General features: G+C 37.8%; 1 protein-coding gene across 2 annotated transcripts in view; it reads left to right on the top strand.

The window, feature by feature from the left end:
* Window positions 1-14,709, top strand: part of PDLIM5 (PDZ and LIM domain 5) — a 96,118-nt gene that overhangs the window by 62,949 nt on the left and 18,460 nt on the right. For both annotated transcript variants that reach the window (XM_070948829.1, XM_070948830.1), the window contains exon 4: window positions 12,778-12,820. In XM_070948829.1, the coding sequence (XP_070804930.1) occupies window positions 12,778-12,820 (43 nt within the window). The remainder of the gene's footprint in view (window positions 1-12,777; window positions 12,821-14,709) is intronic.

Below are 14,709 nucleotides of genomic sequence, written 5' to 3'. Positions count from 1 at the left end.
GTGATACTAGATGTTCTGCTCAGAACTGAGAAACTGCCCTTGATAGAAACATAATTTGTTTGTGGAAACACCTAACGTTAGAACAGGGGTGTCAAACTCGTGGCCTGCGGGCCGGATGCGTCACACGCTGGCCAAGCCCACCCCATTTTAGCGAAGGGAAAAATTTGCGATATGTCACGTGACAACAACATGACGACACGAGTTTGACACTTCTATGTTAGAACATTACTGATCCTTTTTTTTCAATTTTTCTTAAATAAAATAGTCATTCCTGCAACTAGGTCTTTATATTTAGTTTTCGGACGTAGCTAACAAAATAGTAGATGCCCTATCTTGTATATGATCTCCAAGGATTGCCTGTCAATTAGTTAAAGTTGTGCAATTACTCAACAACTCTGCACCAGCAGGGGCAGTCAAAAGGCCACGGTGTACTGCCAGTGCTGAGGTTCAGCTTACTAATAGCAGTACTGAAACCATGGAATTCAAAGCATAAGGTCTCCGATAACCTCCTGAACACTTCATGTACCTAAATCACCTTTCCTTACAATGGCTACCTAGTTAGACTGATCAGTGACTTCAAAAGAGATATATGGGATGAAGTTATCACCAAATAAAGATTGCAATTCATCATGGGTTTAACTTGTAGTTTTGAATTTTGAATGACTTAACTAGTTTTGAATTACTAACTTTAAAACTTATTTTACCCTACTTTTTTACTGAGGGAATGTGGCCACATTCGTAAGCAGCTAAGGAATCATAGCCAATTTTATAACTTTTTTTTTTGCCACAGTTGAGCAAATTACTCAGTTATTAAATGAATCACACAGTCACTAAGTGAATCCAGTTTTCCCCATTGATTTGCCTTTGGGGAGCTGGCTAGCACCCAGGGACACTGCAATTGTAAATATATGCTGGTTACCAAATTTTGATCTTGTGACTGTAGGGATGGTGCTTAAAATCATAAATGCAAGGACCAGTCATAAATCATTGTTTTCAGTGCCATTGTAATTTCAAATGGTCATTACATGAATGGTTGAAAATCAAGAACTACCTGTAGATGAAAAAGAAAATCCGGCTTTCATGTAATAGCTATGATTTTTTTCTTTTTAAAAATTATTTTCTTTACTGTGTGAGGAAAACTGCATGAATAATCACCTAATCCAAGCTTTATATTTCATATGTAGATTTTATGTCTAGACAGTTTATAAGGTTATTTTGAAAGTATTTAATTAAGGCAAGTATACAGTACTTCATTAGAGCTCCATGTTTTAGCATGCCGCAGTAATACATATGTTTCCCTCAGTAATGTAAAATGTTCCTATTATCCTTTGAATAATTGTTCATTTGCTAGGTACATTAATTTTTATACGTGTTCTTGTTGCACCTTTCTGTGTAACATTTGCAATATCCAGTTCATCACTCATTTAATAGCTCTTCTTTCTTGCCTGTTTTAATTCCAAGAATAATCTGGCACTCAATAAATAGCTGCATTGGATTCCAACTTTCTTGTTTACAATTCCAATTTACATTCTTCAATTAGCAATAGCAATAGCACTTAGATTTATATACCGCTTCCCAGTGCTTTACAGCCCTCTCTAAGTGGTTTACAGAGTCAGCATATTGCCCCCAACAATCTGGGTCCTCATTTTATCCACCTCGGAAAGATGGAGAGCTGAGTCGACCTTGAGCCTGGTGAGATTCGATCTGCGAAAATGCTGGCAGACAGTGATCAGCAGAAGTAGCCTGCAGTACTGCACTCTTAACCACTGCACCACTGCGGTTCAGTATTCAATTATTGAATCCTGTCCGCTAATCAGTAGTGGTAAGAGAATAGATGGTTCTGAACAGAGTAAAGGTTGTTTATTGGTAACATGCAAAGCTTCAAATATATATTTAATATACACTGCTCAAAAAAATAAAAGGAACACAAGCAGAAGACATCCGAGATCTGAATGAATGAAATAGCCTTATTAAATACTTTGTTCGTTACATACAGTAGTTTTGTGTTCCCTTTAGTTGTTTGAGCAGTGTATAAACTACTGTATGTAACGAACAAAGTATTTAATAAGGCTATTTCATTCATTCAGATCTCAGATGTCTTCTGCTTGTGTTCCCTTTATTTTTTTGAGCAGTATATTTAATGAGGATACAAAACTATAACATTCTCATGTGGATGATGTATAGGTAAAGGAAATAGAGTTTGCCTTACCTTATTTAAAATAGACACAAAACTCTGTAATCTATCCGCACATATCACCAATATGATAATGATCCCAAGGTGATGCTGTTAAAAAGTCTGGAGCATGTTAGAGTCTGGGTAGTAGGCTTAACTCTAGCAAGATCAAGTGGCTGTGAGCTTTACAATTCCCTGGATCTTGAAATTTTGACTCCCAAGTGGCAGACAAAAATGGTATGCAAATTTAAGGGTTCTCTTGAACCCATGGCTCCTTCTTGGGAGCAGGTGGACAGGAAGATCTTTGCATAAATCGAATAGTTTCTGCTTGTTCCACTAGATCTGGAAGGATAGGAATGCCTTGGCTCCATTCAATGAAACAGTGTCATCTAGCAGGTACCATAAGACATGTGTCTCAGTCATAGCTGCTCCCTTATGGGACAGTATCTCTCCAAAAGCTTGGATAGGCCTGAGGTTGTTAGCCCATCCTTTCGGTTTTAATTTGAAATTGGTTTTAACTGGGTTGTTTTAAATTGAGGGCCAAAATTATTTAATGTCTTTTAAACTGTTTTTTAAATTTTATATGTTATGTTTTATCTCGGATGTTCACCGCCCTGAGTCCTGTTGGAGAAGGGCGGCATAAAAGTCAAATAGATAGATAGATAGATAGATAGATAGATAGATAGATAGATAGATAGATAATAAATAGTTGTTTAGTTTCTCCTTCCCCCGTTATAAGGACCCCAATGGCAGTGTATTTTTTATGTGTGTTTGTTTATTATTCTTTGGCAGGGGACGTATAGATATTTAAGCTCTTGTTTCTACTTTTGTGTTATAATCCATTATTATTATAATCCAATATTACATTATTGGATTGTTAAAATTCATAATTTATAGGAATTGTTGGTCAACAGGAGCCATTTTGTTGGCATGGGTAAACCATCCATGAATGAATGAATGAATGAATGAATGAATGAATTGCCTTGTGACCCATGTTATCCATCTGGATATCTAGGGAGGAGCTAGTAAAGGTTGTGAATTTAACTGGCTATGACTAAGAAAGCAGACTTTCTTGATGGTAACCTCTATATCAGGGATGTCAAACTCGCGGCCCGAGGGCCAGATGCATCCCGCGCTGGTCACACCCACACCTGGTTTAACAAGGACGGGGAAGTCGCGATACATCACATGACAACACAGTAACAACACAAGTTTGACAACCCTGCTCTATATTGTGGAACACAAGGTGTCAGTGATGCTATTTGATCCAACCTTCTGTAGGAGATGGGTAGGCTGAGGGTAGGGTTAAATGTATCATTAGTTTGGAGTCACTGCTCTGCCAAGATCCACCCGCTGTGAATTTCATTGACCCCTAGCTAGCACCAATTTGCCTTAATTATGTAGTCCAGATTCTTGTTTATAGGTAGTAGGTAATAAACTTTTAACACAACTGCTGTTCTGATTATTTGTGTCCGACGTCTTCCTGCCAATCAGGAAAATTGTGAAACCATTTTGTTTTAGTGGGCCATCAAACCCAACAACCCATAGTAGGCAATCTTTATTACTGTCATTGGGAAAGTAATTCTGATATATTTCTGGGAGGTTTTTTGTGCCCTGCCCAGAGCCAGTTTGTGCAATGGAGGAATATAGAAATATTGTAATATAAAAATAAACATTACCAGACTCAGTAGTTGCAGTAGATTTCTTAGTGTGTTGATACTCTGAGCTAGACCCGATAATATTGTGAGAAGATTCCCTTGGTGCGTTTCCCAGGGACAGGGCTGGAAATCTGGCAGTAGGATTAAAATGGAGAGGTGTCAGTAGGACTTTCACCCTTGATTGTCAACAGTTTCAGCAGAACTGAATTGTAGGTTGTGGAACAATTTTACGAGACTTGCATATTCTCTTGGCTTCATGCAGCCTTTGAGACCAAAAAGTTTACTCCTCCGTGATATATTTGTAAAATCTCTGAATTTCCCTTTAAACATTAAAAATAAATTAATATTTTGATTGATAGGCTGCCGTACTAACAAACAACTAGCAATACTAATACTAATATTTATACTACTAAGCGCTGCTTAGTTTCATCTAACTAACCCTTTTACTAGTTTTTTTCATAGCTTTTGTTTTAAAAGATACTGATTAATCTTAAATTGTTAAATTTATTTGCCAATTGTTCCTACATGTAGTCCTCAACTTACGACCACAAATTGAGCCCAAAATTTTATGTTGCTAAGTGAGACATTTGTTAAGTGAGCTTCCCCTCATTCTACGACCTTTCTTGCCACAGTTGTTAAGTGAATCACTTAACAGTTGGTAAGTTAGTAACATGGTTGTTAGGTGAATCTGCCTTTCCCATTGACTTTGCTTGTCAAAAGGTCGCAAAAGGGGATCACATGACCCTGGAACACTGCAACTGTCATAAATATGAGTCAGTTGCCAAGCATCTGAATTTTGACCTGCAAAGATTGTGTGAAAATGGTCATAAGTCACTTTATTTCAGTGCCATTGTAACTTCGAACGGTCACTAAATGAACTGTTGTAAGTCGAGGACTGCCTGTAGTTAAACAGCACAACAACAAAAAACATTAGATTGCATCGTTTTTAAAGTAGTGTACCTTCTTTTAGGAATTGTGACACAGGAGAGAGTTCAGTTCAGGGAAAGCCCACCAAGAACTAGAAGATGGAGATCAATTCTTTTAAGGAAGCCACCATTTTAAGCTCCTGAAGAAGACCTTGTTGGTCAAAATGCATTGGACAGATTTGGACCTTTTGGCTTTCATTTTTAATTTCTAATAGCACCGTCTACTCTTGAGTGTGATGCCTGTTTGGTAGCGAAACTGTTGATAACACATTTATCAGACTGTTTTAAATGTGCTGGAATTGCATTAATCTTATTCGTCTATAGTTTTCATAAAAGTGCTTCCCCACCCCCATCCTCCCATGTCCCTAATGACTGCTTGTGTTATTCAGGCTAGTTGCCATATTAGCGCTTTTATTTACTCTTGGTTTTATCTAAATGTATCTTTTGAAGATGGAAAAATAAATAAGAGAAAATGAAACCTAAATGCGGTTCTTTTGTGCATGTGATGACGTGCTACCGTGTTTTCCCCAAAATAAGACATCCCCTGATAATAAGCCCAATCGTGGTTTTGAGCACATGCACTAATATAAGCCCCCCCTGAAAATAAGCCCTCCCAAAAATATTTAAACACATGCGCAGCTGGTCCCTGCCATTTCCTCTGGTTAGGGTTAGGGTTGTGACCTAGGCTTGCTGAGTCATTACAATACACAATTGGTCTCAAACAAACCTATTTTATTGTAACAGCTGAGAATTATGTTCATTCCCAGCTGAGTCCCAATTAGTTGCAAAACAAGTCCTTCGGAAGGAGTCCTTCGAGATAATCACCAACCTTTATCTTCTTTGACACCCTGCCAAAGGCCTTACTTGGCAAAGCCCCACGGAGTTTAGAAACAAACAAGAGATGCCGACTGGAAACAGAGTTAGCAACATTGCTTTCCTGCAAAAGGCCCAAGTGCCTTTGTTTCTCTTTTAAACCTTATGGGAGGGCCCAGTTATCTCCTGGCCTTACTCCCGAGGCTGCTGGCGGACCACAACAGTTAGGGAGACAGAGCTGGAAATCCGGTAAGATGGCAAGAGGAGCCCTGTCTTGTTACACACACCCCAAAATATAAGACCTCCACGAAAATAAGGCCAAGCACTTATTTCAAAAATATAAGACAGGGTCTTATTTTCGGGGAAACACGGTAGTAATATACAATTGCATTCAGAATACTCAGAACTAAGAAGGGAGGCTTAGACTTTTGTTTTGACTTGTCTCTGTTATGGTGAAAAGTAGAAATGAATGTTACTCCCACCATCCAATGTTTCTTATTTATTGTGCTTCATTGATTCAGCTCAAGGCATGCCTCCTGTCCAATTCAAAATATATTGGTAGAAACTGGCTATCTGCTAAAGCCCCTTTAGGTCACGTGTCTTGCTTATTTACATGAATAATTATTCAAAAAAAAATTGTACCCTATTTTGTTTTCATTTTTCCAGCAGTGAGAAGATTGGCCTAATTTTTTCATTTTATGGATATGTACCAGCATACAGACTTAGCAAAAGTATTCACGCCTACCTTTGTAGATAAACTCCTTTCTATAATTAACTCAATCCTTTTTCTTCCCACTTTTATTTTCACTTCTTCTTTTTAGTGTTTTAGCCACCTCCAGATTCTATTTGTCAATAGTATGTCTAGTTTCTGTCTAGTTTCTTCACAGAATTTAAGCACTCTATTTCCTGTTTGCTGGTATTATTTCTTCCACTGATTCTGACAATAATGTCTAGATATTCTTGGCTTGTGTTTCAGCTGACTGACCTTGTTTAGTCTTGAAGCTAAACAGGAGCTGGTCAAGGTAGTGGTTAAATTGGAGACTACCAGGAAACTCCAAGATTATGGAGTAATTGAGGAAATTTAAAAAAAAAAAACAGTATAGGTAATCCTTGATTTAGGACCACAATAGGCCAAAAATTCCTGTTGCTAAGCAAAACATTTGTTAAGTGAATTTTGCCCCATTTTACGACCTTTCTTGCCACACTTGCTAAGTGAATCACTTCAGTTGTTAAGTTAGTAACACAGTTGTAAAGTGAATCTGGCTTCGCCATTGACTTTGCTTGTCAGAACGTCTCAAAAGTTGACACCACAATTGTCATAATTATGAGCCAGTTGCCAAACATCCGAATTTTGATACTGCAATGGTCAAAAGTGTGAAAAACGGTCCTAAATTACATTTTTCAGTCCAGTCATAACTTAGAACAGTCACTAAACAAACACTCATAAGTTGAGGACTACCTATAGAAAGTAATGGTAAACCTCTTCCGTATTGTTGCTAAGATCACTAAGAGGCTATGTCCGTGAATTTTTTTTTTTTAAATTTGATTTATATGCCGCCCTTCTCTGGAGACTCAGGGTGGCTTACAATGCGTTAAGCAATAGCCTTCATACTTTTGTATATTTATACAAAGTCAATTTATTGCCCCCATAATCTGGGTCCTCATTTTACCTACCTTAGAAAGGATGGAAGGCTGAGTCAACCTTGAGCCTGGTGAGATTTGAACTTGCAGTAATTGCAGGCAGCAGATGTAAGTGGATGTTAATAACAGTGCTTTAGCTTTACATGTTTTCATGGCTTCCCTGCACTGTAACGTTAACAATTTTTATTTTCTCCATCTCTTCCTCCTTCAGATTCTTACTTTTTCAATCCAGTGCTTTTTCTACTTCTGTTCTACAATCCTATCCTTTAATTTTCCATCCTTTATTTCGCTACTTGTTATACTAGCGTTTGGCCCACGAGACTCTGATTTCTGGTCCTCAGTCTTGTGTGAAGGTCTGGTTTTGCTCACTATCTGATCATTGCCAACATAGAAAATAAAACAACCAACCATGGGAGCAAAATATATCCAATAAAATGAGAAATCTGTTGCAACAGATTTGGAGTTAGGAGTTATAACCATAAAACGTCAACGTAAGAGAATTATGTACCCACCCACTGCCTTACTATTAATTGGCAGTGTGCAGTATGCTGTGTAAAAGAATGTAAAAAATTCAATGTAAAAAAAAAACATTCCTGCAAAGTAAATCACATACACACACAGACAAAGACACACACACACACACACAGAGAGAGAGAGAGACAAAGATCTTGTTTGCAAACTGTGTGTACAAAGAATAGTAGGCTGTAATGACAAAAAAATCCAAAGGCTTTATTGGAGTAATCTCTTTGAATGAACACAAAAGTCAAAATGTGGTGTTCCATTGAGGACCTACATACTACACAAGCCAGAAAGTGGGATTGTGAAAATATCTACGGACCCTTCGCATCCTGGACATAAACTGTTTCAACTTCCACCCTCAAAACGATGCTATAGGGCACTGCACGTCAGAACAACTAGACACAAGGACAGTTTTTTGCCCCATGCCATCACTCTGCTAAACAACTAATTCCCACAACACTCTCAAACTATCTAGAAAGGCAGTATTACCATTATTATTCTCATCTTCCCTATTCCCTATCTCCTTATCTTCTTATGACTATAACTTTGTTGCTTGGATTTTACGATTTATATTGTTTACTTAGTATCCTAGTATGATTTATGTTGATTGCATATTTAGTATCCATGACTAGTACTAAGTGTTGTATCTAATGTTTTATGATGAATGTGTTTTTACAATGACTATGATCATGATCTAGCACTATTGTTGTATGTACACTGAGAGCTTATGCACCGGAGACAAATTCCTTGTGTCACACTTGGCCAATAAAGAATTCTATTCTATTCAGCATGTTTTGATCTGTTCCTGTTAAAAAGAATTGAGAGAGGGAAGAGAAAAGCAATACTGAAGTGATGATGTTTAACTAGTAATATTCGATCATAAAATAATGCTAATATTGATAGGAAATTATACTTAATACTGCAATTGTAGTTACATCCAGGATTGTCACTGTGATTGCCAGAATGATATATTAACTCACAGGTTGTTCTCTATTTTTCCTCTCTCTACCACTGTAGAGGTAACAGAGGTTATCTGTATTAACCAGTTTTCTGCATTTCATAATCTATTAAACTAATCATGATCTTCTGAGGGCGGGGTTGATTTAATTTGTCAAGGTGTCCTTGTGCAAATAACATATAAATTGAATCATTTGCATGGAGATATCGTGGTCATCTTTGTGACTTATATGGGATACCTGTGCATTGTTGCTAAGCCTCAATATCCTTAAACCAACATATTATTAAAGCTGCAGAGTTTTACTTGACTTGGTGGAAGCATGTTGAATGGATCCAGCCTTTAGAAATAGAACAATTTCAGATAATTTGCGTGTCTGGCAGTTATTGGCATTGTCTGTGAGATTGTGGAATATAATGCTTGCAACAAAATTGTATGGTAAAATAGCCAAGTCTCCACCCCAATGTTATTTAATTTTTTTTTTTTTTGCTTGAGTGTGGTTGCTAATGTCTGTCTTCTTCAGCCAAGTACTCAAAAACTATTGTGTTATGATGTGCTCCTCCTTTTCCATTCCCTCTTGCATTTCAGCTTTTTTGCTTTATAAAGCAAGTTGTAGCTTTGACTTGAAACAAAGCAGTTTTGTCTTGAAGCAAACATTTCCAGATTGCTGGATGGATGACTTGGCTGAGTTTTCCATATTCTCTCCCTTTTTTTTAAAGTCTGAAATAAGCAGGAAAAGATGAACCTAGCAGGAAAAGATGAATAAAACAAACATGTAAAGAATAAAGAGTTTGTCAGCTTATATTTCCTGTAGAGAAAATAACCTTACTTCATTATATGAAATAGCTAATATATTGCTAGAAAGTGGATTTATTGATTAGCTTTCTCTCTCTCTCTCTCTCTCTCTCTCTCTCTCTCTCTCTCTCTCTCTCTCTCTCTCTCTCTCTCTCTCTATATATATATATATATATATATATATATATATATATATATATCCATATGATATTAAAAGGGAAATGGATAGTTAGGAGTAACTGTTGCAGCAGAAGCAAATATGGTTGCATCAGTACTTCTAAGACCTACTGAACCATTGACTATTTTTGCTAAAAATATATCTGACAAATTAAGCAGATTGTATTATGAAGGCACAAAAAGCAGTCCTTATTTTTTAAATTAAATAGATTTAGAACTGAGTGGTTGAAAAGCCATTAAACTGTGTATTAACTGCATTCAATAGAGTTAGGATGCCCGTATAATAAATGAGTTGTTTTAATAGAGTTTGTTCTTCTGTTTATTGTGGAATTAATAAAATCTGGTTGGTTCTGACGCAGATACATTTCCAATTAGTTAATTGAGACTGAAGGAACACAGAGCAACTGCTTATTTCCTCCCAATTTTTCCATTCTTGCAAGAAAACATTGTGTTCCATTGGTACAGATTTAATGTATAATGCTCTTTATATTAATCATAAATAATTCCTTAATCATTCACTTAAATCAAGGATGTCAAACTGAATTTCTTTGAGCGAGGATCAGTATTGATCTGCAGGCTGGCGGGGGGGAAAGAGATGGGACGGAGCCTCCTACAGCTCCCTGCTGGCCAAAACGGGGTGTGTGGGGGCTTACGGACCTACCCCAGTCCCCGTTTTCAGCCTGGACGGCCTGCTGCAGCACCCTGCCGGCCAAAACAGGGCATGGGGGAGCCTTTCGAGTCCTCTTGTGCCCTGTTTTGGCCGGCAGAGTGCTGCAGGAGGCCATCCAGGCCAAAAATGGGGCCCAGAGGGGCATTTGGCTGCCAGAGACACCGTGGGCCAGTCCTTTGGTATTTCCAGGCTAGCCTCGCGGGCCAGATTTAAGCACCCATGGGCCGGATCTGGCCCACAGGCCTTGAGTTTGACACCCCTGACTTAAATTATTGGCTCCTAGTCAAACTGAGAAGTTGAAACTGACTGCGACCAATATAAAGAAAGCAATCCTAATATGGTGCACCACCTCTTTTTCTGAAATAAATTATGAATAGGAGAAACGATTTACTCCAGATTGAAGTAATAGAACAGAAGGCATGTCCTGTGGCATTATCCGCACATATGTTCTCTTGGTGCAGACTTTTATACTATAAATTATAGTGATAGGCAACCTCTTTGCACATTAAAAGCTAATTATTGTGAATGGGGCTTATTTAATGAATAAATTCAGCCACTTAGTTCAATGTTTCAAGTCTTCATCTATGAGGACCCAGTACATCAAAAGCTGTCATTTCTGCAAGGCAGGTCTGCCTGGTTTTGTTTATTAACTTTTGTTTTCATAGCCACATCAGTGCCTATGTGTGTGCAGGCAAGAATGTTCAGGGTTATTCAATCCCGAGAAATAATCAGTAGACTATTTCAGGAATCTAGCCGCAAAATGCATTTAAAAATATGCTTTTGTTTGGAAGTAATTGAATCAGCCCATAATATGTAAGAAAACTGCTTTCAGGGTATTTTTTTTTCAGTACTGTATTTGCCAGCATTAGCTCTTTTATTTTTCTTTATTGCAGCCATAGCAATCTTGCTTCCATTCTTTTTTAAAAAAAGGATTGGATGAAGCTAAGAGTTGTAAGTTGAGAGGGAAGGGGAGACAGCTAAGGTATAAACAAATTTTTCAAGTGTTCTTAAGAAATTATTTCATATCAGATTAACTGAACATCAGTTTTGTGATTTAAATGTAATAATCAAGCTTCAGAGCACCATTAATTTTTAATGAGAAATTGAGATCACGCTCAGGATCTCCAGAATAATTTAATATATTCTGGGTGAAGAATACATTTTATGACATCTTTTCCAGAAATCAGTACTGCATCTTGGGGGTCCCAGCAAGGGGTGGGATTCAGCCGGTTCGGACCAGTTTGGGCGAACCGGATACTAATTTTACATCTGGTTCGCCGAACCGGTAGTTGTAAGGAGTGGCTGGCCCTACCCACCCGCCCCTCCCAGGAGTCTCCACGTGGCCCATTTTGGATCCCAGGTAAGTGCAGCACCTGCACGGAGGCTCTGGGAGGATGAAAAATGGGCCTTCTGGAAGTCCGGAAACAGGCCTGTTTCTGGCCTCTGGAGCCTAGGGGAGGCAGTTTTCGAGGAAAGCCTCTGGAGCTTGTGGGGGCGAAAACGCCCCCCTTCCCGCCGTGGTGCAGGAGGCCAAGAAGGCCACGCCCACCATGGCCACACCCATCCGGCAACCAGGCAAGAGAACCAGTTGCTAAAATTTTTGAATCCCATCCCTGGTCCCAGTCATGTATTTTGGAAGTCATTTCAAGGAATTATTGCAACTTACATGCACTTTAGAGCTGAAACAGCACAGGTATTGTAAAGGGAAACTGCTGTAGACATTTTATATATTTTAATATATATAAATATGTATATTATATGTGAACATTTTCTAAGAAAGTATGACAGCTGGTTGAAAAGTAGAAGAATAATCGTCATCATAAAAAAAATCAGACACATCTTTAAAGATGTGATGTACAAGGAACTGAAATGTAAATGCATGGGGAAAAGGCTGTACTTTTAAAGATTTTATTCCCGTGGCAACCTCCAAAATTCTCCTTCAGTTTATTTTAGGACTAATTCATAGGCGGTCTGTGCATGCAGCAAGGAAGCAAAGCCAGTTGGATAAATGAGATGATGCCATATACGTTGTCACTATTGTATAAACTGCAAGCCGTGTGGTTTTTGTTAATACGTTGGAAGCGTTTTATCATTTATGCATGGGCCAGTTGAATTATAAATCCATTCAATATACAAAGCCATTCTTGTTTAATTTTAGGATGCAGCTGGTTTGCTCCTCAGTTTTGCTTTGCTGGGTGTAGATGCTTTGCTCTTCAATCTACTGATCTTTGGATGTTTGAAATAAGACTTTGATTAACAGCTGATGTAAGTTTGGCTATACTGACAAGTCCCACTGATTAGCATTATTAAGCATGAATTAAGTCAATGGGGCTTCAAAAAGCGTTTGATCTGCATTGTGATTTTAGAAGCTAAATTGTAATTGACCCTATGGGACTGTGGGGGTAAATTTGCTTTAGAAGCCATGTAATTTGTTTCCTTTTCTCTTTCAGAGCACCTGCAGCTCCAAAGCCAGATCCAATTCCTGTACAACAGGTAAGGGATTCTTCCCAGTCCCTAAATACAGGAGAATTCCTGTTGTAGCCAATTTATTACTGTAATTCACATTTCTAAATGCTCCTTTTAATCAATGCTGTCAATCTGAAAAGCTCTTCTGATGCAACATGGTTCCGTTGTATGTCCATTTCATTCATTGGGACATACATTGAAACATGCTATTTTGAAATCCTTGAAATATGCTATTTTCTTTTATCTAAAAATTTGGTACTCGGGTATAATTTTTGGCTTTGAAAGTCTTCCTTACTGCTGCTGTTTTGGCATTGGCCAGATTTGTATCGAGTGATAAGTGACCAATATAAAAAGTTTTAAGTATTTCAAAAACAAGGACTAACATGGGAAATAACTATTGTAGTTCATGGACTTTTCTTTGAGTTGAAGTCAATTCCTGGGGATTTCATGATCACCCTTCCACAGCTTTTTTTTGTAACAATGAAGAAATGATTTGCACAACGTTTCCATTCCAGTATATTCCCCCCCCACCCTTTCTAAACTATTCTACCATCCTGGAATTTCCTAATCATTATCCATTCAAGTGCTAACCAGGCCTATCCAGTTTAGCTTCCAAGCCTAGATAAAAGTTAACAAAATGCTGCTATTTGTAGAGATCAGCCATGTTCTTAAAAGGCCCTGTTAATTTCTTAAGATTCTAAGAGTAACTGATTACAAGCATGTTTAGAAGGAGCTTTATAAAAAGGTGCAAATGAAATTAGATAAATAGGTACCACTTCTGTGGGAAGGTAACAGTGTTCTGTGTGGCTCAGCATATAATCATGCTTGTCACATGACCACGGAAAGACCACGGAAGGACCCTACTGGCTCCTTCAGCTAAAAAACAGAGGTGAGCACCATTTCCTAGAGCTGGACTTGACTGGACAGAGAAAATATTTATCTTCATCTTTTACCGTTACCTTTTATAAAAAGGTAGCTTAATGTAAGACTTTTTCTGCCAGATCTCTAAAGGTATGACACAATTAGAAAGAGGAATCTGTAAAGATGCAGAAAGATTTGCTTTCCTTAGTAGAACGTGATCTCTAATAGATGCCTGTTGATTTGCTTAACTACATTACAGATAAGATTCATGTTCAGCAAATCTGATGGCTATTGTGCAGGGGTGCTATTCAGCAGGTTCTGATGGGTTCTGGAGAACCGGTAGTGGAAATTTTGAGTACTTTGGAGAACTGGCAAATACCATCTCTGGCTGGCCCCAGAGTGGGGTGGGAGTGGAGATTTTGCAATATCCTTCCCCCAGGAGTAGGGAGGGAATGGAGATTTTGCAGTATCCTTCCCCTGCCACGTCCACCAAGCCACATCACGCCCACCAAGCCATGCCCATAGAACCAGTAGTAAAAAAAATTGAATTCCACCACTGCTATTGTGGTACAAAGAACTGAGTAAAAGAAGACACACTATCACATTATTTTGTAGCAAAGATACCTTTTCCAAACAAAATATGTGAGTTTGCCTTTAAGTTAAACTAAAATAGCAATAGCTTTTAAATGAGGAGAAGGTAAGATTTAGCAACACCCAGAGCCTCATTATGTGTAATAAAATTTGTAAATTATTTCTTTTTCCCTGGTGTCAGAGTTTTTAAATAACTTCAAACTACTTTTGAAACTAACTTCTAATATATATATATATATATTTATTACACCGCCCTGAGTCCTTCGGGAGTAGGGCGGTATACAAATTTAATTAATTTATATATATATATATATATATATATATATATATATATATATATATATATATATATATATATATATATATATATATTTGTCACTGGAAAGGAGGGGCATTGTTCCAATATAGACCTGCCTGAAACACATAATCCTGTAGTAAGTAAAAATATTACTATGAGGATTCTG

The sequence above is a fragment of the Pituophis catenifer genome, unplaced genomic scaffold (genome assembly GCF_029215685.1).
Source record: "Pituophis catenifer annectens isolate HBS135680 unplaced genomic scaffold, rPitCat1.0.hap2 SCAF_8, whole genome shotgun sequence".
In the NCBI taxonomy this organism is placed as follows: Eukaryota; Metazoa; Chordata; class Lepidosauria; order Squamata; family Colubridae; genus Pituophis; species Pituophis catenifer.
Note: the sequence above shows the minus strand (reverse complement) of the source record. Positions and strands in the feature narration are given on the sequence as shown.